This window comes from Taeniopygia guttata, chromosome 1, assembly GCF_048771995.1.
Source record: "Taeniopygia guttata chromosome 1, bTaeGut7.mat, whole genome shotgun sequence".
Taxonomy (NCBI): Eukaryota; Metazoa; Chordata; class Aves; order Passeriformes; family Estrildidae; genus Taeniopygia; species Taeniopygia guttata.
The window spans coordinates 75,222,953-75,247,580 of NC_133024.1; the positions used below are offsets into that span (position 1 = coordinate 75,222,953).

Consider the following 24,628-nt stretch of genomic DNA (forward strand, 5'->3'; position numbering starts at 1 on the left):
AACAGACTTTTCTTTCAAGCAGCAGATAGGTTTCTTTCTTTTTTTTACCTCCCTGCCCTGGACACCTGAATGTTCCTGACCACCTATACTGGAGTATGAAGATGGTCTATACATTTTTTGAAGGGCACAAAATTGAACCATTATTTCAGCTGAGACCTTACATGTACAAAACCTAATAGGAGTATTATTTTACTTGTACTGCCACATATAGTACTGGTCATAAATCCCAGGATACCATTTCCTTAACAAAAGCATGACATTACCGAGTCATACTGGGTTTGTGATCTACTACACTCTACATCTCCTTTTCCATTAACTACCACACTACTGATCCCTGCTCATTGTACCTTCATGGACTCAACACTTGGTGCCTGACCCTGCTGCATGCACCTACAATTCACATCCCATAGCCAAAACTTCACAAATATCTGTTTCCAGAACTGCCTTTAGCGTTGCCTGATTTTCCATCACCTGAAAATGTACCATCAATGACTTTCATACATCATCAGAAATACCAGAATCAGAACAGACCTCTCTAGAAAACACACCCTTCCGATTCAACAAAAACAAGCAAAGAGTATTTTAAGTTAACAAACTTAAGTAACAGGATACTATAATCAATATGAAAAACCCACTGACAGCAAACTGCTACACAATTAAAAAATAATTAGCTTGAGCTTTGATAGTGCAGAGTATGAAGCAAAATACACTGAGAAAGGGGCCTACAACAACACAGTACTCCCCTGCGCAAAGGCAGCCTTCGCACTTCGTGCATACAAACCCTCATTTATTCTTCCTTCCCTGTTAGGTCGGCTTTCCTTCGAGACAAGTTTTTTTCAATCTTTTTAAGTTTTTATCTCCAAGAACCAGCTTTCTTTAACCTCTGCAAAATGTCTCTTCTTTAATGATTCTACTTTCTTCCTTACCATTCCTTCTCCCTCTTCTTTTTGGAAGTTCACATGCAGGTTTAACTTTACACTAGTTAATACTTATATTCATTTAAATGAAAATAACAACTAAAATGAAATTAAAGCACATGCAGAAGTGCTCACAGGCATAAAGCCTTTGTTATATTAATTTACCTCCTATATTTGTTTTCCTCTCCCTTCCATTTAAATTTAAGTAGTTTAGGGAGAACAATCCCCTAGTTAGTTTTACACATTTCAAAATTTACAAAATTAAAAATGTTCTTCTTTGCCAAAGAACCCACACACCCTACATATTCTATTCTGCTGTCTCTATTTCTATTCTGCTGCTTCTGTTTCTATGCCTGCCATGATAATAATTTATTTCCATCTCATGACAAGTCCCAGTCATGCATAAATACGACTGGTCCACAAAAATCCATTGAACTATTCCAGGCACCAGGTAGCACTGGATGACCAGGAAAGAAGAATTAATTGTAAAATTGCCTTTATCTACTCCATCATCCACGGAACAACTTGTCTGAATCACGAAGAAATGCTAAAGAGCCAAAGTCCTTTATTAATAATATCATGGTCTGTTTTCCCACTGGAGCTGTGCTATTTGCATTCTTTCTCATTTGAAAAGTATTTATATATTTTAAACTACTTCCTGCAGTAGCTGAATAGAATACAGAAAAGCAACAAATGTAATGAACCAGACATCCACATGCCATCTCTTTGGGGAATTACTAGGAACATACCTATTTTTGTAAACACATAGACTAGACCCTTGTAAAAAAAAAATAAACTTTAACATAAAATTACAAGAGAAAAAAAGAGCGAGTGAACTGAACAATATCCACTTCAGATTCTCATTAAAAAAATCCCCTTTTTCTTCCATCTCATCCATTGTTTTAAGCCTCGTGGTTTGGACTCCTGGGGGAGCAGCCTGCATGAAGTGGTGTTTTGGACATTCCTCAGCACTATATTCTAAAAAATCATTTTTGCCCAAGTGCTCTCCTCTCCACATTTCTAGTACTATCCAGGAAACACTAAAGAACATGCCTTGCCTTTTTTCTCAAAGCAACTTACTGAAATAACACTCTCCCCACTACCCTCAGTAACTTTTATAGATTCCATGAAGGCCTCAGAAGACAACTTCTGTTTGTAAAAAACTCTCCCTTAAAATCTTGTGCAGGGAGGCATTGCTCAGTTTTTCTTCCCACTACTACTCCACCCAGTCCATTTTCTAAAAAATTCTACTTCTTTGTGTTTTGCTCAATCTGATCTGGAGTTGTGGAGAAAAAATGAAAGCACAGAAACAACCCCAGCTACTTGTTTGAGTTTCAAATTCTCTGAGATAACCTCCTTGTTCCTTCCTCATCTTCACACACTTATCAGCAAAACACAGTGCAATGGCTTCTATCTCCTTTATGGTTTTCCACATGCAAAAATCCACACTTTCAGGTTTGCAGTAGAATGAAGATGCTGCCAATGTCACAGCTCATATGAAAAGTAGAGTAAGCTGAAGAGGCAGCCTGACCTCCTTCACAAGGCACCAAGGTACTTTCTTGTCTCCCTCTTTATGAGGAGACCTTAAGACTTCAGGGAGAGACAGGTTAACAACTCAGGTGGGTGCACTTTCAGAACTCAGGCACTGATACAGTCAGATGCCAGAGTTGCAGAGAGATCTTGTGCAGGAACAGAAAAGCAGCAGCTGAAGCCTAGAAAGCTTCAGCAGGCATTAAAGGAGTTTGATAGTGCATGTGAACTAGAGAGGTGATGAACTCCATCTATCAGTCATGGCAGCTGAAAAATGAACATAAAGCCCATACATTGTAAACTCTTACTCCATGCTCACTGACAGAAACAAACAATAGCCTTTTGAAGACATCAGTAAAATAAAGCAAGATGTTAATGGGGTTTCAGAGGGTCCAGATTTGAAACTGCAAACATCAACAGAGTGTACAATTTTCAAATTTAAATACTAAAAGCTTCCCTGTATGGGGAAAAAAGAACGTGCATGCCACTGCTACTTAGTGCAATTTCTATGACCATTTCTGCAAGTTTTTATTATTATCTAGGGGAGGACAGGCGAGAACAATAGTAAAACCAAATTAATTCATGTATTTGGAGCATGGAATTCAAAGGATGCATGTATGCTAAACAAAACACATTTATCAAAGGCCTCAACCAAAGACCACTAAATTCCATCAACAGAAGCTTTTCCTTCCAGGAAATTCTAGATTATGTCTTTTAACACAGAGAGTTGCAAGCTGTGAAAAAGTAAGGACAAAACACTGGCTGGGACCAACCAAATTATTCTGATACCCACCTATGTGCCTTAGATTAGACAGTTTCAGAGGGATGGAGGGGAAGAAACTCACTGAAAAGGGAACCTGCCTTTTAATGAACACTCTCCTGTTTCTTTGGAAATGGGGGAAGGTCCAGTATCCCTCTCTTACATAGTAAACTTGTACATTCTGTTTCCTTTAATTTCTGCTCTCTGCAGTCTACTCTACAGGCCACATGCCATATTTCACCTACCCAAGAGAAATTTCAAGAAACAAAATGAAAAATTATTCAAGAATCTAAGACAGTTTTGTTCTCTCCTTTAGCCAGTTGAACTAAGTGCTTATTATTAGCAAGTAAAGTTGTAGCAAACGAAAAAGTAATTTAAAATCCCACCCCATTTTATTCTTCACTCGTATTAATATTCATAAACCCCACTATTCATAAACCCCAATACTCATGTATGAAACTCAATATTTTCCTTAAGAAAATGGCACATATTCTCTTAAGAATATTTCTATTTATAATATCTTCAAAACATATTTTTACAGGGCTTTTAAAAATAAAAACAAAATCAACAGAACACAAAGAAAAATACCCTGTATCTTCCAATTGTATAAAATAGGGGAAAAACAAATCAGAAAGTGAATGTACAAAGTTTTGTGAAGAAATCCATCTCCCCAGAAATGCTTTCTCAAGTTTTTTGATAAGGAATTCCAATATAACAGTTGCATTTTATATTGAAATAAAGCAGTAACATACTTCTCAAACAAATGTCTTCCAACTTCAGCATCTACTGCACTCAGTGGATCATCCAAAAGATAGATATCCGCATCTTGATACACAGCTCTAAAAGGTTTAAAGAAATGTCAGCATCACAAACTCTTAGTTTGCTTTAATCACTGGAATATGACAATTTATAGATTTTAGACACAGCAAAAAAAAACCACTAGCCTGGCCAGATTTACACGGGCCTTCTGTCCCCCACTCAGAGTAGCTCCACGATCTCCTATTACTGTCAGGTCACCATTTGCCAATAATTCCAAGTCCTGTGAACGTGAAAGAACAGATAAAAACATTTTTTAAATCATTTTAACTTCAAAGACTGACAAAGCTATTCCAACATAACATTTCTTACTTGAAAAGTATTAACATAACACATTAAAATATAAGGTTTCATACTAAATGTAGTATCTGCAGCTAGTTGATGACTCTATACTTTCAGCAATAGGTAATTGAAAAAGAAGAAAAAATAGATGAGATCCTAAAGTTCCCTTTTTCTACAGCTGTGCTAGAGGAAAGTGCAATACTATCCTTAGTCTTACAAGGAATATTTACTGGTGATTCAGAAAATCAAATAAAATACTAAAAAGTCTAACAGTAAATTTATTAGATCTTATTTGAACAAAATTAGCTGTCACAAAAATTAAAAACTGAACTATTATCAGTAAATTATCTTGTCAACATCCCTAAATACTGCATTCTTTTTATTTTGACTGCAATGCATTCAGGAAAAATAACTACAACATTCATCACACAGATTTGGTTAATTTGGGACTTCAGGACTGTGGCTAACACAACAAAATTATACAGTGTTCTGTGTCATATTATTGTATTTCCTATTCAGGAAATACAGAAGTTTTACACTAAGCTACAAAATATATTCTGAAAGATTATTCACAGCTTTCATAAGACACATAAATTTGCAAGAAAACTATGAAAACAAATCTACCATCAATATGAAGTGGGAATTTTTAAATGCTGTTTGCTGTCTTTTAAAGTCATTAAAGCTTTAAGTTTAGACAACAGCATGACTGAGTATCAGCAGGAGATACTAAAACTATATCTGCCAAGTGTAAAAATCTTGCAAAAAACATTCATTACAGTAACCATCTGCTTTTCACCTGTGTCGCTGCTGACAGAAATATCATAACATGCTGCACAAAACCTTTTTAGCTGCCAAGCAAAATGTCTGTTTCTTGACAAATCTGGCCTAATCCTCTTCTATATCTCATGTCACAAACCTTTGCACACAAACCTTTCAAATATATTTTTTTCGTAAAACTACTTGGGTTCAGCAAGTTCTCCAGTACATAGCCCTAAGGTTCTTTTGATAGCTGTTGTGCATAATACACAGCAAACATAACATTTATTTCAAAGGAAAGCATGTAGGATATTCATGAAATGAAAGTCACAAAGAGTGTTAGCTTGATCATTTGTTTTCTGCCTCTTATTGCATTTGCACACAGCCCTACCATAATATGCGTGAAAAGGGCTAAAATGTAATAATGAAATTAAATAATAGGGAACAGTTTCTCCCAAATTTGTCAGTGCTTCATGCTATACCTCCCTCTAGTGTAAGTTTTGGGAATTAGAAGAGGATGCCTTACACAAGAATGGCAAAAATAATTACACATTTCTGCTAAGCAACAGGAGTTATTTCACATGCTACTTATAAAAATTACATATATTGCACATTGCAGCATGTACCATAGGTCTTAAAGAACAATAAAATAAAAATAACAATGGAAATAAAATACTCAAATAGAAAGCCTTACCTTTTTAAGAGCACAGGCTTTTAAAACATTTTCATATTTTTCTTTCTCATATTCCTTGTCAAACAGTATATTACTTCTTACAGTGCCAGAAAACACCCAAGGCTGTTGCGAAACATAGGCAATTCTTCCAGTAACATTTATCAAACCCTTGTCTTTAGGCAGTTCACCAAGAACAGCACTTAAGAGTGAAGACTGGAAAAGATTTTTTAAAAATGAAGTAAAAATGAAAAAGCCTGGTTGCACTAAAAACATCACAGAGATTGAGCAGTGTTTACTACCACGATGGCCTATTTCACCCTGTGTCTCAAACTACTACTAACTGTAGAAAAGCACTAGCACCCTTTCCATGCAATCTTGAAGCAACACACAAAATACTGTTAAGCTCCTCAACACCTCCTCCCCACCCAGAAGGACAACAGCCTATCTTGAATGCCAGTATCCTGATATGGAATGTGTGATTATACACATAAAGAACTGCATATTTTCAGGTTTCTAGTTTTCACATTTAACAGACTCAAAGCCTCATGAAATGGTGTAAATATTAAGACTTACTTTTCCAGCTCCTACAGGACCAATCACAGCCAGTAACTCCCCTGGTCTGACAGTAAACGAAATTTGTTGAAGTGTTGGAGTTTCTAAACTCTGGGGATTTGAGAAAAAGTCAGTATTTCTCAATAATGAAATATAAACTATCAAAATAAGTATTTAGAAACAGAAAACAATGTGCATACATGACTATAAACTATCAGTCCATATGTCCACCATATTTTCAGGTATATGATTTTTACCTCTTCAGTAATTCACAAACACTTTTGAAATACCATCATCCTTTATCACAAACATGCAACACAGCTAAAACAGCATTCAAGGAATATGGCAGCAAAAGCAGGGCTTCCTCAGAGCCCAAATATCTGGGTGGCAGCCTTGGGAACACGAGCTTTGTGCTGGCCACACCAGCATTCCCAGCCACAGCACAAAACCCTCAGCAACTCCGAGCACACAGAAAAATGGAGGGCTGAGGCTCTCAGAGGCTCAGAAAAGCCAGGGATGTGTTTGCTCTAGTCAAGGCTCTATCCAAAGTAAAACCATAAAAATGCCATTTGATTTTACACAACTTCATCTTGTATACTGGATATTCATTCATATATCTTAGGAGTGTCTGTTTAATATTCCTTTCTAGTATGCCTATCCTTTACATTATGGATGAGCTTATTTCCCAACATATGTTGCACCTCTCCCATCAAAGTTGCAAAAATGCCTTCTTGTGGAAAGAAAGGATGCTCAGGTCTTTAATAGCTATTCTGAACAGAATTTCTAAGGACCTGGTGCAGCTCCCTCTCATTAAATCAAAACACCTTCATAACAGAATCTGCCTTCACTTGCATCTTCACCTGCACTAAGCATGACTGACACTGAATGCAAACACTAAAATGTAAGTATTAAAAAAAGCCCCAAAAACTACTTGATTAAAGAACTAAACAAAACCCCAGCCTTAAGTTCCAATAACAGAAAAGCAAGGTTAAGAATACCTTAAAATCTCCAGCCACCTTTTGAAGTTCAAGGGGTTTAAAAAGCCACCACCATAACTCCACAGAAAACATGACACAAGACAAAAAAGTTTAGGGACTGCAAAAGGAGGAAGCTTGCAATTCATTTCAAAGTATTTGGGAAGAAGAGAAATCCAGTATCCATCCACATCTGTGATGGCTGGGATAGCACACACATGCTCACTCGTGCCAGGAGAAATCCCTGGCAGGCAGCCCCGCTGCCAGAGCTCTCAGACACACTGCAGGGCTTGCAGGAGATCCTCACGCTGCCCAAAACTGAACTCGGGCTCCTTGTGCAGCTCTCCTAAACCTTGCTCTAGTACATTTCCACAGGGTGGCACCCGCGGGATTTTTTTTCCCTTTTCTCTGCACAGCCACACCACCCTCCCAAAGCAGCGCCAGACCTCGAAGTTGATTCCTCTGCCCAGAGTTACACAGCTCAGGCGCTCACCTAAGTGCTAAGGAGAACTCTACAAATTTAGGGTAGCCAAATATTTTCCTTTTTTAACACGGAGTTTGTAGGAAGAGAAACTATCTCTTCTAAATCGTTGTCTATATGGAAAAAATAAATAAGCTTTCAGACACACAGGGCCTTCTTCAGACCTCTTGAGGTTGTGCTTCTGTATTCACAGAAGCCCAAAGACATTTCTGCCCACATCAAAAACTTTAAAAAATATAAGGTAACGGCCAAAAAACATTCAGAAAGTATTTTTAAAAGTTTTTAACTATTACTGCCATACTATACATTAAAGCGTACTGGAAGTTATCATAGAGCCTGCATGAACATAGTCACTCAAACAAACACCACAGCCAGATGCAGCTAAGGAGCATGGTATTTTTGCAAAATAGCATTCCTTATAATTAAAGACAATTTGTCCTGAATTCACCACACCTATTTTTAGCACTAAACCGAGGCACTTAAATTAGAGCACAGACTAATATTGCACCAAAGTACACCTGACAGGTCATTATCAGAAATGTCCCAGCTCCCCTGTTCCCCGTCAGCTTGCTGTGTCTCTAACTTTCCTCCTTCCGCCTAACCTTGCATGCATTGTTTATGGGACTCAGCTATCAGAAAACTGAGCTCATTAAAAGTGATTCATTTTCTATTGCTTTATCCTTCCAAACTGCTTCACCACAAGGTCATACAAACCAGCATTAACAACCAGCATAAGGGAGGCAACAGACAGAGAATGCAAGGACAAGAGGACACAAGAATAATCCCTTCAGGGTAGCGACTCCTCAGGTGAGCTTGTCAGACCTTACACATCCTACACACAAGAAAAATGAAATAGTTCTGCCCACTTAAGGGACACAGAGATCATATATTGCATGAAAGTACTATACTATTAGGCTTCTCATGTAAGGACTAGACTTGCAAGGGATAAATTTGGCCTCTGCTCAAATCTGAATTTGCCTTAAATCTGCAGTTGCTCAGTTGAGCAGACAGATTGGTCTGTAAATTCAAGACCATCAGTAAAAAGCTGTACTGAAGAACCCCTAGTTCCACACTGGTATCAGACTAGCCTGTGGTACTCAAGGTAATACTTGCCTAAGTAAAACAAGAGTGTGACCAGGAATTAAATTTTATCTTTTGAGAAACTGTAATAAGCATCATGTTAGGCTAAAAGTGTAGCTAATCATCCCCTTTTCACATCAAGTGATTTTAGATTAATGGGTTGCTTCTTGGTTGGTCTTTTTCAGTATCACTTTTGGCACACAATCTCTAAAAAATAAAAAAAAAAATTATCATTCTGCTGTAGAGTGTCTGTACAGATATCCAAAGTGTCTTGAGAAACCTAGTCAGGATAGGAAGCGAAGCCTGCCACTTGACAAAGGATAACATATTTGTATTTCTCCTTTCATAGCTCCTTTCAGAACTTACCACTTCTTTTCAGTGAGCAAGTCTATAAAATTATTTTGCATCATTTTAAGAGTATATAGTAGAAACTTTCTGAGCAGATAATAACAGTTCTGAGAGAACTGTTTTCCCATGCATACTGCAATTACGTATCAGAATGGAAGTTACATTAACAGTTTTGTGGATGGCTTGGTTTGGGTTTTGGTTTTAACTGAAAAGAAAGCAGTAATTCCAGTCATGCTACCCTGCTTTATGCAATATAAACAACTAATGAAAAAAGTGTTTTATGGGCACTTTATGCAACCATTTCCTGTAAATTGTTAATGGTGGTACCAAAGTCAGTTTGAGAAGAAAACAAAGATAAAGCAATATACTGCATTTTGCATTAGAATGTATTTACAATCAACTCCTTCATATCTATTAATTTTTAAAAGCTAGGTCAATGCCTCAGAAATATTGATGCCACAGGGAAGTCTGAGAAAGTAAAGCAGAATAAAATAGCAAATCTCTTTTGCAGCTATATAGCTAAAAGTAAGTAGATACTCACACAGGTTTTCACACCTGATCTTCCTTGGGACACAGCACAGGTAGGAGAACAGGGCTTAGAAATGTGATGTCTTATTTGCATTACATTTATATGCAAAAGTAATTTGTATAGCTTCCAGCATTTGTAATGGAGACTAAAGTCTCTCTAGTGTGAGGATACTACCAGGCTGCAACAGCATCAACAATTCCTCACAAATTGCTGCTTACCATAGGAATTAAAGTTTTAAAACAGAAACAGTCAACATTTGCCTTTCTTACATAAAAGAGATATATTATAAATTTATCACATTTATTGTCCATACTTCTAGCCATTTTGGTGAGTTTGGTGCATTTTAAGCAGAAAAAATGTGCAGCTGAACAGTCTCAAAATACAGTGAAACGAATATGTGCTGACTCGTTTCTAAAGCTTTCAAACTTGTTGTGAGAAGTATAATCTTGTACTGGTTCTAGACTAATGGACTGATCAAGCATTAAGTTCACAGAAAAAGAAAAACCACATGATAAGGCTGACTTTGCTGTGCTGTCTGTCCTTCACTCCAATTTGAGTACCTCAGCCACAATACAGTGCTGCTTAGTAAAAAGAAATATTTTCTCCAAGAAACGCAAAGCTTTTCCTTTAGTATAGTATTGATAAATAGCTGCTTTTAAGATGCACTTGATAGTGTTTTCAGTACTATTCTACAGAGTTAGTTCAACATACTGAAAGGATTCTCAAACACAAAGGATGGAATACAAAGCAAGAGCACTCCGTACATACACACACTGCATTTTAGACTTCAAATGACGGTAGCACCAATATACTTAATATGTAAGTAAACTTACCTTATCCCAAGAGCAAGTCAAATCTTGAACATGAAGAATGATATTTTCGTTGCTGCCATGCAGCTGTGGCTTGAAGTGTGAGACCTCATCAAGCATCAGAAAGTTCTGCAATAAAAGAAAAGCAGAGGATATTGCATAAAGTGAGACTGAGAACAGGAAAGGAAACCAAATATGTTTTTTGAAGGCAGCATTTAGAATATTAATTATGGGTTGGAAAAAACAACCATGAACTGATCAAAGAATTACATTTCCAAGGCAATGCACAACTAGGACAGCGTACCTGTAACTAGTTAGCTCTCCCTCCCAAAAAACCTCCAAAAGTGCAGACTTAATAGGAGAGACTGCTCAATAAAGAATTGCAGAAAGAAATTGATCTTAAGAATCTGTCTTTTCCTTGAATAACTAACAACTTTTAAAATTAACTTCCCTTTTCCATGCAGAAGAAGTGAAAGCCTCACTGCAACACCTTCTCATTCCACTGCTTTGATGGCAAAGGCTTATGTTATTCCATTGGAAGAATAATGAAGACACAGGAAGCAGCTGTCCACTGCCTCTACTTAGCATTCTTCAAGTGGCCAATAGAAGACGGAACACTATCTGAATGTTTCCTCATTTTAAAGTCCAGCACACTAACAAAAAAAGAAACCTCACTACATCTGCTAAGCTGACTCACCTCACTTTCACTACTGCACTTCTATTCTACATTACATCCCAGTCAGCAAACTTTTCCTTCAATTTCCATAAGCACACACTTTGTACCATAGACACACTTCTACCACACCCTGCCTGATGCTAGATTATCAACAGCCCAAACACATTTAGAAAGGAAAGAGGTTATTTCCACAGAAAACGTTTAAGGTTAACAGCTGCCACAGTTTTACAACAAAACCTAAAAAAAAGGTCTTTCATCCTTTGACTCACGGAGTCTAAGGACCCTAAATAGGCAGCAGCAGACTATTTTGGGAAGAGAAGGAAGTCTTGACCATGGAAGCCAAGACTAGTCAACAACTATTTAGCTAATAATTTACAGATGTGAGATAGCTGCTCAAGACTTACAGAAAGCAGTAACTAAAAGGAAGCAGGAGGAGAATGTCAGGAGCCACGGGAGGGCAGGGAGATTACTGCTAGACTTTTCCAGGCACAGAGGTACTGCTCAGACTCCAGCTGGTGGGCATTGTTACAGAGTGCTGTGAGAAGCAAAGCACTTTAACACAGAGGTCCATGGTGTACACAGTGTACAACTCTTGTTCTGTTAGCACCAGACATCAGCACTATCAATGCTCGTTCCTACTGAATTTGAGCCTTCACTCCAGCACTTAAAGCAGCCACAAGAGAGAAGCTGGGGTTCACACCTGTCCTCCACAGATGACAGGGTACTGAAGTGTGAAATATGAATCCTATAGCTCCCATCTGCCTGCTTTGTTCTTCAAACTCCAATTCCAGCACACCTGCTGTATACACAGTCTTCTTACTTCAGAAATGTCTACAACACCTCTTTGCCATGCACACTTTACTCCTACATCTCAGCCCACCCCACAGTGCATGTCATGTTTTTTGTACCTGCGTACATAGCGACACGTTCTGTTTCCAAAATGGGTTATTTCATTACAAATTCCAAACTGCAAAACCATAATAAGGCTACATGTGTCAGTGACATTAAAACAAAGGTAGAGTAAGAGAAGGAATGCGCATCCTCTCCCAGGCAGTAACGCTACCTTGATCCGTCGGATGCTGATCACCGACTCGGACACTCTCTCCACAGCTGCAGGGAAGAACAGGGTCACCGTGAGTCTCACTGCTCCGTACAGGGACACTGCCACAAACACCCTGCTCGCAGAGATGACGTTGCCAAGTAGCACATATGCCATGAAAGTCATGAACACTGTTATTTTGCTTGCCACAAAGAACGAGGCCAAGTTCAGTCCTCGAAGGTAGGAGCTTTTCATAACCATGGCAATCTCCTTCCTAAAAAAATGCAAAACATAAACAAATCACATCAATCTTTCCAATTACTGCTACCCTCAACAAGAGGATGAGGGAAACCCCCCCTCTCAAGATTCTACTTTCATATCCTTTCTCCTCCCCTTGCACAACCCCAACTCATATGCAAACAACTGTGAAGAAAACATGTTATAGGGTAAATAACAAAACCAAACCAGAACCAAACAAACAAAAAACCACAAAAACCAACCCAAAACAAACAATAAAAAAACAATCAGAATTTAAGAGGCTTGGAAATTCAAAGGAGAAATTAATTTATTTAATATCTTAATAGCTATAGAAAATAATTATTTTTTAGAATCAGAAAACTAACATACTATTTTTTTCTTCTCTAGTCAAACTAGTATTTTAATTCAGATTCTAATCTGCTTCAAGTACTTTTTGGGCTACATGCAATAGAAAAGAGAGAAAAAAACCTGTATAAAGGCCAAGCACCCACTAAGTCCTTATCCTTCCAGTATCAAAATCCAGTAGAGTTCAGTCCACAAAACTCATGACAAGACCAACACATACTCTGCAGTCGAAAAAAACAGGGCAATTTCCAGAAGATCACAAGTTTCCCCATGGCCCAACTATCTGCCATTATTCAGCTGCTGCTCCTCAAGCTATATCACAGGATTTAGAGTATTTCCTTTCATCTCAGTCTAAATTCTTCCCAATTTGGACCCTGCTCCTGGCTTCTTTTGCTCTAGGAATTCTAGTTCATAAATTAAGAAAACACTGACCTGCGAGGCCAAATGTTCTGCCAGTCATTGCCGAAGCTAAACAGTGACTGAAGCATTGCACAGACACTTAAGTCTCCCTCCAGCAATTCAAAAGGTGCTGATGCGTTTGTTTTCAACTTCTATTTCATTTAATTGCAGTTTCTACTTCTAAATGAGTCAACAAGTCCAATCCTCAAAATGCTACTGCACTATCATCTGCTATAATGTGGATGCTATCAGGCTTACCTCCTTATTAATATAATCATTTTCCTTTATCAAGACAGCCAAAACAACTTACTCCTTCCCCATATATTCTACTTTTTGTCTACTTAATACTATCAAATAAAAAATGCCGAAACAATTCCTAATTTCTCTTTCCACATATTCTGGCAATTCTTAGGCAATTCTGGCAATTCTTAATAATTTTGATTGCCTTCCACTTGGAACTATAACTTAAGATTAGAAACTCAAGTTGTGATTATACTATTTGAACCAATTAATGAAGAAAAGGATGCAGGATGCACTACTGGAAAACTAGTTGAGCAACTTTCCCACTATATTTGCCAAATTGGCTGAACTGACAAGACTTTTAAAGAGCTTCAAAGACTTCTTTTTTCAGCTTAAGGGCTCACCATCTCTAATCTCCTCCAGAGTACAGAGAAAAAACATTTGTATGTAAACTATTTGAATTGGGTCTAATTCAATTACTTCTACAACCCTGGATGAAACTCTTTTCCCACCCTTTAATAATTCTTAATAATCCTCTCATTATCTGTGGAAAATCAGCAAGTTTTTTGTGCTACTCTCCATAAATACCAGATAAATTACAGCCTACCTGCAGGCTGCATATAATATATTACACTGTCTTGAGGCACAAGCTTACATAAAAGGAAACTAACACAGACAGACACAAGAAAAAAGAGCAAGGGAGGAGTTCAGATGGCATCTTAGCCACTGTCAAGGGCCAATGTGGAAATACTGGACAATAAAGCATCTGGCTAAATTTAAGACTTCTACTTACAGTTTTCCACAATACAGTTCAGGAAAGCAAAGAGGGCTCAAGATGTGTTATTTTTTAATGTGTTACAATATTTAAAAAGAAGCCTCTAATCATAATGAGGTGTTGAACTTGGAAATCTAAAATTTAGCTATGTGAATATAACCTACTGAGGAGCCTTTCAATAAAGAAATATTCTCTCTGGCTCCATGCAAGACTGTGAAGCTTCCCATCAGTCATGAACATTCTAGGATCACAGGATTCTATAATCCAACAGAGGAAGCAATTATGTGCATGGGAAGGAACATCTCAGGGAACATTTGCAAGTTTGCAAGCCTGCACATGGATAGAAAGGAAAAAAAAAATCTTTTTAAGAAAAGGATTTCCAAAATTAAACATTTAAAACTAAGAAGTCAGATAACCTGCAGCAGGATACCAACATTCTATTCATATGCTGGAGAGGGACATACATGAAAATCAGTTTGTAAGAAATACACACACAAACTCTTACACTTAACCTTTAGTACTGAATGCTGTTACACTGTCTAAAAATCAAATGTATTAGTATGTTTTAGTCTGATGTCAAAGAACCTTTGAAATGAAATGTATTAAGATACCAAACACAGCTTGCTTTGCCAGTTGAATAACAATGGAATTTCTGACCTGCTTTCTCCCTTCTATCTTTCCCAGGTGGCTTAAGAAATAAAATGCATTATTACTGAATTATTGAAGCCTGAATTATTGAAGTTTGGAGGATTTTAATTTTTTTTATTCCTTTAGAATATATCTTCATTCCTCCACTTTTGCTATATAAAATTAAAAAAAAAAAAAAGCCCAAGAAGTGCATGGAAACTGCGTTTTAAAGCACAAAATAAAGCACCAAATCACATGTAAGAAATGGAAAATGACACTGATCATACATCAAGCTGTATCTTTCCAGAATTACCTTCTTAAACCACTCACAAGTTCCGCAAATGATTTTTCCCAAGCGTACATCTTTATTATCTTCATACCACTTATCACTTCATTCATGGTCCTAATCCTGACATCAGTTAAGGCAGCTGTCTTGCTTCTGAAAATAGGACAAAGGAAAAATTCTCAGATTCCCTAAAGAAGAAAATTTATGAACACATAACATATGTATAAAGTTTTTGCTTTTATTTGTAAAGATGATTCACAAAACTGTAATTGCATTAAAGGGTTTTCCTGAAGATCAGCTGACACACAGCAGACTTAGCATGTTTGTATTCTTGCTTCTCAGGAAACTGAGAGCTGATTCAATGTTCAGAAATACATGTCAGTTTGGGCAAACATGCAATATTCCTTAAACAACATATCTATTGTTTACTGCATTTAGAAGTAAACAAAAATCAGAAAATTACTTTAAAAATATTTCAAAATGCAAAACAATCAATCTTGTCATAAAGTTCTTCTGATGTTGTTAAAGAAATTTGCCTCATTTGTGACTTTTTAGGATTAACTGTACTTGAAGCAGAGATTACGCAGTACATGAGCCATAATTCATTATGACAGATGATATCATATATATAACCATATAAATACTGTTTCTTTAAAAAATAAATATTATTTAAGCATAATTGTAATTAACACTAATTTGAATATATCTGTTTTAGTCTCACACTATGTTTGCACTGATGGAAAAAATGGAAAATATATATAATTAAATAATAAATTCACACTTTTAATTAGGAAAAAAGCATTGAAAGTTAGAAGCCACATAATAAATGCATAAACCATGCTAATAGATCCTATTACAATTCTGAATTCATTCATGTAGACAAACATCTTGCACATGGAGAGCTATGTTAGACCTTATTTTTATAAAATATACCTTTACCTAATAAATTACTTATTTTTGCATATAACAATGAAAGTCAAGATTCTAAGATCATTAAAAAAATTCAAATCATTTTAGAAGGTGTGACTGGGCTTTCTCAGCTTCACTTGTCTCCTGTAAGTTTTCTCTGGTACACTGGAAGAAATCACCATAATTAAAGAATGCAAGTTGAAAGAATTTCAAGCACTTACTCGCCATTTTAGAAAACTTCTCAGCACCAGCGGTCCATAAATGTTAGGATGACTGAAGCAGGACATTAAAAATACTTATACAAGGCAACTAGCAAAAGGCATTTAGAAACTTAGCCCTAGTACAATCACAGATTCTTAATAACACTGAGGAAAATAACTTAGCCTAAACCAACCACATCAACATGGAATGAGATTATCTTTGCTACTTCCTCTTTTCCATTTTTCAAAAAGAAACCGTTACAGAAAAACAATTCCTTAAATAATATAATAGCTTATAATTTCCTTCCCATAGACATACCACCACTGGAAAAGGCAAAATTAGCATGTGTTGCTCATGGCTCTGCAGCAGAAAACAACTCTCACCTACAATCCTGAATGTCACCTAACTTCCAGGCTTGGTCTCCACATAATAGAAAGTTGAAGATGATGGAATAAATAATAAAGTTAACAGAGGTTTCTTTTTTTTAAATGGTGTGACTCAAAAACGGCTATAGTTCTTACAAACCAATCTTTCAGTTTTCCGGCTGAAATGTCATCATAGTAACCATCCCATTTCAAATTGCTTTAAAATGCTCAGGAGATTAGGGGAGTGGTCTTTTGAAATTTTTTTTCAAGTTACACTCCCCTTTGCAATAAACATACATATCAGAAGCCATAAGCTTAGTGGTGTTGTGTAATGGCTTGAAGTATACAGTGCATTGATGGTAAATTACTGCAGACGAAGTCACGTCCCTGGTTTCATATTAAGTTCAGAGTACAAACAGGTAAGTCCAATACATGCTCATATAGCATGTCAATAAGAAAGAAAATGCAGTAAGAAAGGACCTGAAAATTTTCATGTGAGAAGACCCCTCTATGATGCTAAAAAGCACTCTAAATTAAGCAAGCTACAAAATTCCTTTTTGCTTTCACAAGGCATATCTGGTGGGTTTTAATTATGCCTGAGACAGCAGTTAGACACAGTTTTTATCTTCAAGAAAAAATTTAAATAGCAATACTACTACAGTTGCATGACTAAGCAGTGAAAGCACCCAGTTCTTGTGAATAAAATACATATAGAATGGTCTTCAGTCCAATAATTGAACTGCTTCTCAAATAATATATTAGGTCATGTGTATTTTGCAAAACTTCTCATACTTATGCAAGTAAAAACAATCCTGTAGAGTACAGTGGGAACCATTCCACAGGCTATCAAATCCGTATCTGCAAACTCCCAGAGCACCGAGGCCAGCGGCTACAGCATGAACTGCTGTGCACACGTGTTTACACGACTGAATCACAAGAACACTGCTGAATAATAGCACAAATTAACTGCCACACCAAGCATGCTTGGATTTTAGCAAAAGCTTTAATCCTTAAATTACTTCTTCATAGGCTGCCTTCCTTAAAACCATGCAGATTCCTAGCAAATGCCATGGGAACACAATCATCATCACAGAGTTAAAATCTATTACAGTTTTACCATTAACTCCTTCTGTTCATTGCACATTTCTGTACACAAATAAGAAGATCCATGCACATGGAGACAAGCAGAAGCTTTTCTGGTTAACAAATTCTTTCCCTTGCACTGCATCCAAACAAGTGGCTGTTACTGAATGGGTAAAAAACCCCAAACACTGCCACTGATTAATATGCAAAATAGATATATTCAAGAAAGAGATTTTTGTTACCCTCTTGTCTGACCCTGGAAAAGTCTATTAATCTCTTTGTGCCTCAGCTTCCCATCTGTAAAATGGGGATATTAAAGCCTGCCACCATGGATAAAGCACTAACTAAGCACTAGGTATTTTAATTACTGACTCAGACCTCAAAAACAAACAACTAATGAAAAACAGCAATGAAGTAGCTTTATACTTCTGCATGCATATTGCACATGCAGTGAAAATACACATTTAAGAACATATGGTAAGTGTTCTACAAACAGGCTCTATCATAAAAAGAAAAGCCCTTACAATTTGACAGAGAACTCTGAATGGATCATTATTTGAGAAATAGCCCTTGAACATTACTTGAGAAACAGTATATGAATGTAATGACTGAAGACTACCACACTGGTTACAAATGAAAGGTCTACAAGTCGTTTTCATTTTGTAATTCTCATCTCTCTCTTCATACCTGGCCATGCAATGCCAGGCTCAGCATGTCTAGAAAACTTGGCTTGAAATACAACTTGGAAAAAAAAAAAACAAGTACCTCACTTAAAGAAATTTTACTTATCCAAAGAGCTAAAAGGAACCAATTCAACAAAAAGATGCAAAGAAAGATGCCTAACACTCCTAAGCATATGTGTAAAGGTAAAGGAACACAAAATATTTCCAATTGGGTGTAAAAGCCTTTTATAAAGTCATAATGTAAGTCAAGCATGGCTTATTACACAAGAAACAGAAAACCTGGATGCAAGAACTTGCCTCAACAATCCCAACAGAGGCAAGTCTTGCTGGGGCTTTTTAGGATAAAGTTACAGAAAAACAAATTAAATTTGTCTGATAATGGAAAATTACTCCAAACTCTTATCTCCACAGCCTAGAACCTTGCAGCTGGAAACCTCATAGCTGGCATCAAAACCACAATAAATTTTTCTTCCCTTCTCTCTCAGTTCGTTCCCTTTTTTTCTCTCTGTGTCTTAGTCACGGAGGAGAGAGAGAGCAAGATCTTTGAACAAGAAACTTCCAGAGCTTTCTGCTGCAAATCTTGTGTTACTCCAGTAAGTCACACAGAGAAGAGCTGACTACATTCACTTTGAAGTAACCACTCCCCAAGAATTACTGCAGGAAGGCAAAGCTCAATTCTATGACAAGATCTAGAGCAAGGTAGCTACAGAAATAGTCAAACTCTTTTAATGCTCTGGATAGCTAATAAGTAGTAGATACTTTCAGCATGTTTGGAAGACAGACCACTTCAAGTCCATAATCGGGAATTCAGACATCTCACATTAGCAGCTCTAAAAACTGCTAGCAAAGATAAGAGACACTGCAAAAAATATCACCAGACACAAGCTGATACTCTCTCCACCCAATATGCACATTTTAAAACCCAGCACAGAAACTAGCAACAACCCAAAACATGCAGCCTTACCTGAGGGAAGAAAAAAGCCTCCCAATGCACGTTTGCACAGGAAGAAGAATAATCAGAACTGCCATTCCTGCAAGACATGATGGGCCTATTTCCATCCAGAGAAGTACTGTTACTGCTACAGCTTGAAGTGGTCCAGCCCACAAGAAGTGCAAGAAAATTGTTACCTAAACAAATAGTTAAGAAGCAAAAAATTAACCTTTAAGTCTTAGCTAACTCTAAATTAGCTCTTAGCTAACAAATTAAACCCCCAGTAACATTTCTGCCCATGGCAAGATGGGGCTGTGAGCAACCTGCTAGTGGAAGATGCCCCTGCTCATGGAGGGGAGCTGGAACAAGGTCTTTTAAGGTCCCTTCCAACACAAAACATTCCATGTTTAAGAAACAACTAGAAGAAATGCTTATTAGAAACATTTAATCACCAGATTTAAACAATTTTTTCTTAACTCTAACCCCACAATTTCTTCAGCCCTTTTGAAAGATCTGTAAAATACTCCTTACTTGATCAAATTTGTTCACATCATTTGACAGCAGGTTTACTATTTGACCAGTGGTAGTTTTCGCCATAGCTACATTACTGAGACGAAGTGCCTAAAAAAGTCAGAACAGTCTCAAATTATCACAGCTTATAGAGCACAGTACACCTATACACACAAGATACATGAATACAATACCAGGGCTAAAGCTGAAGTCACATCTCAGCTTTTGCCTGAGAGCATTGGAACCTTAGATAAAATGAGGATTAAACTAAATATCCTAAACAAAGCCCCAAAGTAAAAAGTATTAAAAAAAAAAAAAAAGGTCAAAGGAAGGACTGTGAGAATAAAAATGCCCTATCTTCACATCTGAAGTGATTAAAAAATACGAAAATACCAACATAGCAAGTCACTAAGCAAAAGACCAGTAACTTTCCATGTGCATTGTTCTTCCCCTCACTACGAGGACCTGTATGAAACAGGAAACTTTAGCCTGAAGGCCAGACTAAGGTCAGAACAATGTTTGGCCAATTGAAAGAATTCTGTTTTGAACAGAGTGTTATCGGACAGAAGGCAAAAATCCCTCAAGTTATTCATTTCAGACTATCTTTGCAAATCAGTGTCCCTTTACAAATCACTAACTCTTGAAAAATCATAACTTTTCTGAATTATGTAAAATGAAGTTTAGTACATCCTATGAAAAACAACAAGAGTAAATATAAAGTATTTTTATATGTTAATAAAAAGGTAGTCAGTTGAAAAAATAAAGTGTCACCCCCTCCCCTTCCCCTGAAAAAATCCCATATAGAAATATGCGGTCTGAACTTTACTGCAAAGGTCCAAACTGAAATTGCTCATAAATACCAGTAACAAGCCCTGCTTCCTCCTACACCTGCTAGAGAGAAAACACAGGTTTGCAGCACAAGTTTAAAAAAATATACAAAGCACGATGCACGTTCTTCTGTACAGAAATAGTTCACTCCTCAAAAACACTTCACATATTTAGGCAGCACATATCTACTTCTCCCTCTCCAAACACTATTAGGGTTCTTTTTTGACTAATAATCAAACCTGAAAAGCACTGATTGTTTCAAAAATCTCATTCCAGTATTTTGAAACAAGTAGAAGAACATCAGCCATCAAAGTATTACTCAAAGCATAATTTCAATCAAGGGCCCTTACATTTTATGTACCTCACTTTTGTGTTAGAAAGATACTGTTAATGACAGAGTGAATCCCAACCCTAACTTTGTTGAAACCAGCTGAAACATTGAAAGGCAGAAACTTTTAAAACTCCAGTGTGAAATTCCTCTGACATTTCAAAAAATAAATTTAGGATAGTGGGTATATGAAAGATCAGATTTAGTTATTTGCGAAAATTATGGCTTCATTCTCTGTCTTAAGCCACCTGTCTCTCATCCACCTGAAATCCCCCAGGTAGCTGCCTGCTGCTATCCTGTTTGCTCCACACCACACATTAAGATTGATAAGCTCTGAGCAAAGATGTTAGAAATTCACAGATCATAATAATAGGAGTTCACATGATGCATGTTTGGGGAAGTGTCCCATCAGGATGTGTTTATATGGGTGCAACATTATTTGCTATCTGAGGTTCACCTGAACCATCAGAAGATTGCGCTGGGGTCTTGCTAGTGGCCCATGGCCTGGGTCTGTCTTGGACCTGCCACACAATCACTTTTCTGACTTCTTCCTACCTACTTCTACATAAGCAGCAAAACCAGTTTTAATATGATTTTGAGTCCAGTTCATTTTGACCAAGACAGTCTCAGGAGGAACCACACGAGCATCTGAGCCAAAAGGAGGGCGCTCATCTGTGACTGATTTGTGTTCTCAGGGAGGAGGCAGCCATTCTCATCATCAGTGGCAATGCAGTTTTAGCATTTCCTTGATTCCCTCTTGGTTTTACATTTATAACCGATTTTTTACCAAAAAGTCTTGTTTTGGTACCTTCCTTTTTTTACTACACTTGATACATAGCGCAGTATGAGCTGAGGAAAACTAATTCCATCCCAGATAAAGTCAGTACACTGACCTCAAAGAACTTCGAAAAGCTAAGTCTTAAAAAAACATAAAACCAACAAAAACCAGTTTCCCAAAAGTAGCCTTTGATTTCAAAGCATAAGATTCTGAGTCATCATTAGACATATTTCACTTTAATTCTTGTTACAAGTTTTCTATGTGCATCACTAATACTTCTTACTGGTAACAAAACTTCTTAAGTGTTTGAATACAGGGATTTTGCAAATTAGATTTGAACTTTCCAGTAAATGAAAAAGGGTCTAAAACTTAAGAATTATGAACATTTGAAGTTCTCTATTAAGAATGCTGTCTTATCCAATCTATTTACCCTTAAAAACCAAATATTTTATTTTCTACAGCAATTAACAAACTCTGGTACAGTGCTGGTAAATAAGCACCCAAGTTTTTTTCAAAAGCCTATATGAGGTTAAAGATAAAATATTACCTATTTATAAGCAGCACATAATGAAGACAAATTATTAGAAAGGTTTGTCAATGTTCTTCTTGTCAATGCCATTACCTCAACCCTCACTCTCAGAAGTAAAACTGAGGGCTCATTAATTTTCCATTTAATCCCATCTCTAGAAATAAGGGTGCGTATTACAAATATTTATTTTCCAAGCTTCTAAGCCAGTATCAATTCAGCAACAAACACTATTACTATATACATTTTCCATTCATTCCATTTTGATAATCAGTCTGGTAAATTAACACCTTAGAGAGATGTACAAGAAAGCATTGTGCAGTGTTAGAGCCAAGTTCCCAGAGGATCCTTTTCAAGGTATCAAAAGAGGAAGAGAATAAATGTGTGTATGAAAAGTAATCACCACTTAAAATGGGGACATTTTTACTCTTTGTGCAAAACACTTTACTGCTTTGTGCAAAAACTTGATATAACCTACACCATAGTACAAGTGTTCATGTTGAGTTGATGGTACCTATGTTTAACAGTTAAAATAATGTGGATTTCTTTACATTCCAAAGAAACTGTGCAGTCCTGACTTTTCAATTAAACTTCTTTGTTGATGTCTGAAATTCCAGCAGCACTGAAGATAAAAAGATGGGGCATTTTCCCTTCCAGCATTCTCAGCAGAGATCTCCTGCTTGGAAGCAGGCTCATGGTTTGGGTATTGCCAATGGCTTCAGAAGAGTGAAGCAGACATTTTCAACTAAGAAACAGCATTTTGTCCTGGATGTTGTTCAGCTCCTTCCTACAGGTAAAACTCAATTTCTCTTGTTCCACTTTTCCTCTGGCAGCAGCCTCAACTCCATCTGTAGTTCAGGACAGCTATTTTTTGATCAGGACACAGAGAGAGCAAAGAAACCATGGCTCACTGAACACACATCCCTTCTCACATTTCACTGGCTTTAGTGCAGTACTCCCACAATAACACCAGTAAATGGTAATAAAAAACTAACTCCCTGCCTTTAGGATTCCACTTGATTCTGAACTGTGTCTCCTCTGCCTGCTGCTCTCTCTCTTCCCCCCAGGAGGGATAAAGGTAAAGATGCCAAGCATTCCTGCCTGCCTGGAGGGGAAAGTAGCAGTTCCACAGAACTGCTGCCGCTCCCCAAGGGAACCTGACGGGTGCCCAAAGGGAGAAGAGCAGCCTCTGATCTGCAAAGGAAACAACCTACTAGTTCTACATAACTGATGGGATAAAATATAAATAAATCCCACCCTTAACCACAACAGAGGTGGAGGGAAACCCGGACAGCGAAACAGTTCCCAGGAGACTGAGAGTGCTGCAGCAGATGGTGCCATCCATGTCCTCCCCTGGGATCAAACTGCAAGGCTGAGTAGCTGCCAGCATTCCCTGGAAGCTCTGTCCCTCTCCTGCTCTATGCTGACACCTCTTGCAGATTCAGCACACAACACTTCCAAGAGCAATGAGGGGGGGGGCTCTCCAACAGCAGCAGGAAGCAAAAAAAAGCAGCTCTTCCAAGACTTTGGGGCTATTTAACTCACCACCTTCACTAAGCAGGCCTGAAGCTGTCATTCAGACAGTCCAGCACCAAAGAGATAGCAAAGACACATGCACACATCTAAGGCCTGACATGTTCCGCATCCATTAGGTCTCTACTAATCAGTAACTTCAATGGAATTGCAATCATGAGCGTAACAAATAACTGCATTTTTAAACTCCCCCAACAGAACAGCTGTCAAATACAAAATACAGCTGTGAACAGGTTTGCTTACCTTCCGATAAATCATGTGACACATGGCCACCCTCAGCTTCATGCCAGCCCGCTGCACATGATAAAAGTATAAGTGGTGCATGATAGCCAGAATAAGCGTGCACACAGACAGGGCACCTGCATAGCAATATGCAAAATTCAAAGCTGCCTCATCTGAGGCATCATACTTTTCAAAAAAATTAATAATTTTCCCCAAAAATATTGGTTGAATTATTTTGAGGGTTTCCTGAAAGAGAAAGAAGGAGGAAAAAGTATTAGTAATTTCTTATCACACCATGCTAATCAAGTCTGTAAACAGGCAAACAAGAGCCAAGTACTGCCACAAGCCATATCCCTTATTATTTTGTCTTTTGTTGTGCTCTAAAATGTCAAGCCTATTTTTATCAACACATTACCCAAAAGAAACATGTTCCACATTAAAATTTAGCTGGAACTTCAGGGAGAACTCTCTCAATTACCAAAAAAACACTTTGATGCTATAAAAATTGCATGAGTATGTATTACACTTCAATTTTTTTAAATGCCATGTGTCCTTTAGAGCCACTTACAGAGAGCAAAA

General features: G+C 37.3%; 1 protein-coding gene across 4 annotated transcripts in view; it reads right to left on the minus strand.

The window, feature by feature from the left end:
* The window catches only part of ABCC4 (ATP binding cassette subfamily C member 4 (PEL blood group)), a 136,603-nt gene that overhangs the window by 95,655 nt on the left and 16,320 nt on the right, over nt 1-24,628 (minus strand). For all 4 annotated transcript variants that reach the window (XR_012056768.1, XR_003961121.4, XM_030276133.4 and 1 more), the window contains exons 4-13: nt 24,071-24,295; nt 19,856-19,945; nt 19,358-19,521; nt 15,180-15,305; nt 12,247-12,496; nt 10,532-10,636; nt 6,308-6,397; nt 5,756-5,947; nt 4,152-4,246; nt 3,960-4,046 (exon numbers count right to left, since the gene is read on the minus strand). Coding sequence is in view for 2 of the 4 variants with exons in the window: in XM_030276133.4 (XP_030131993.4) it covers nt 3,960-4,046; nt 4,152-4,246; nt 5,756-5,947; nt 6,308-6,397; nt 10,532-10,636; nt 12,247-12,496; nt 15,180-15,305; nt 19,358-19,521; nt 19,856-19,945; nt 24,071-24,295 (1,424 nt within the window). In the remaining 2 variants the exon portion in view is untranslated. The remainder of the gene's footprint in view (nt 1-3,959; nt 4,047-4,151; nt 4,247-5,755; nt 5,948-6,307; nt 6,398-10,531; nt 10,637-12,246; nt 12,497-15,179; nt 15,306-19,357; nt 19,522-19,855; nt 19,946-24,070; nt 24,296-24,628) is intronic.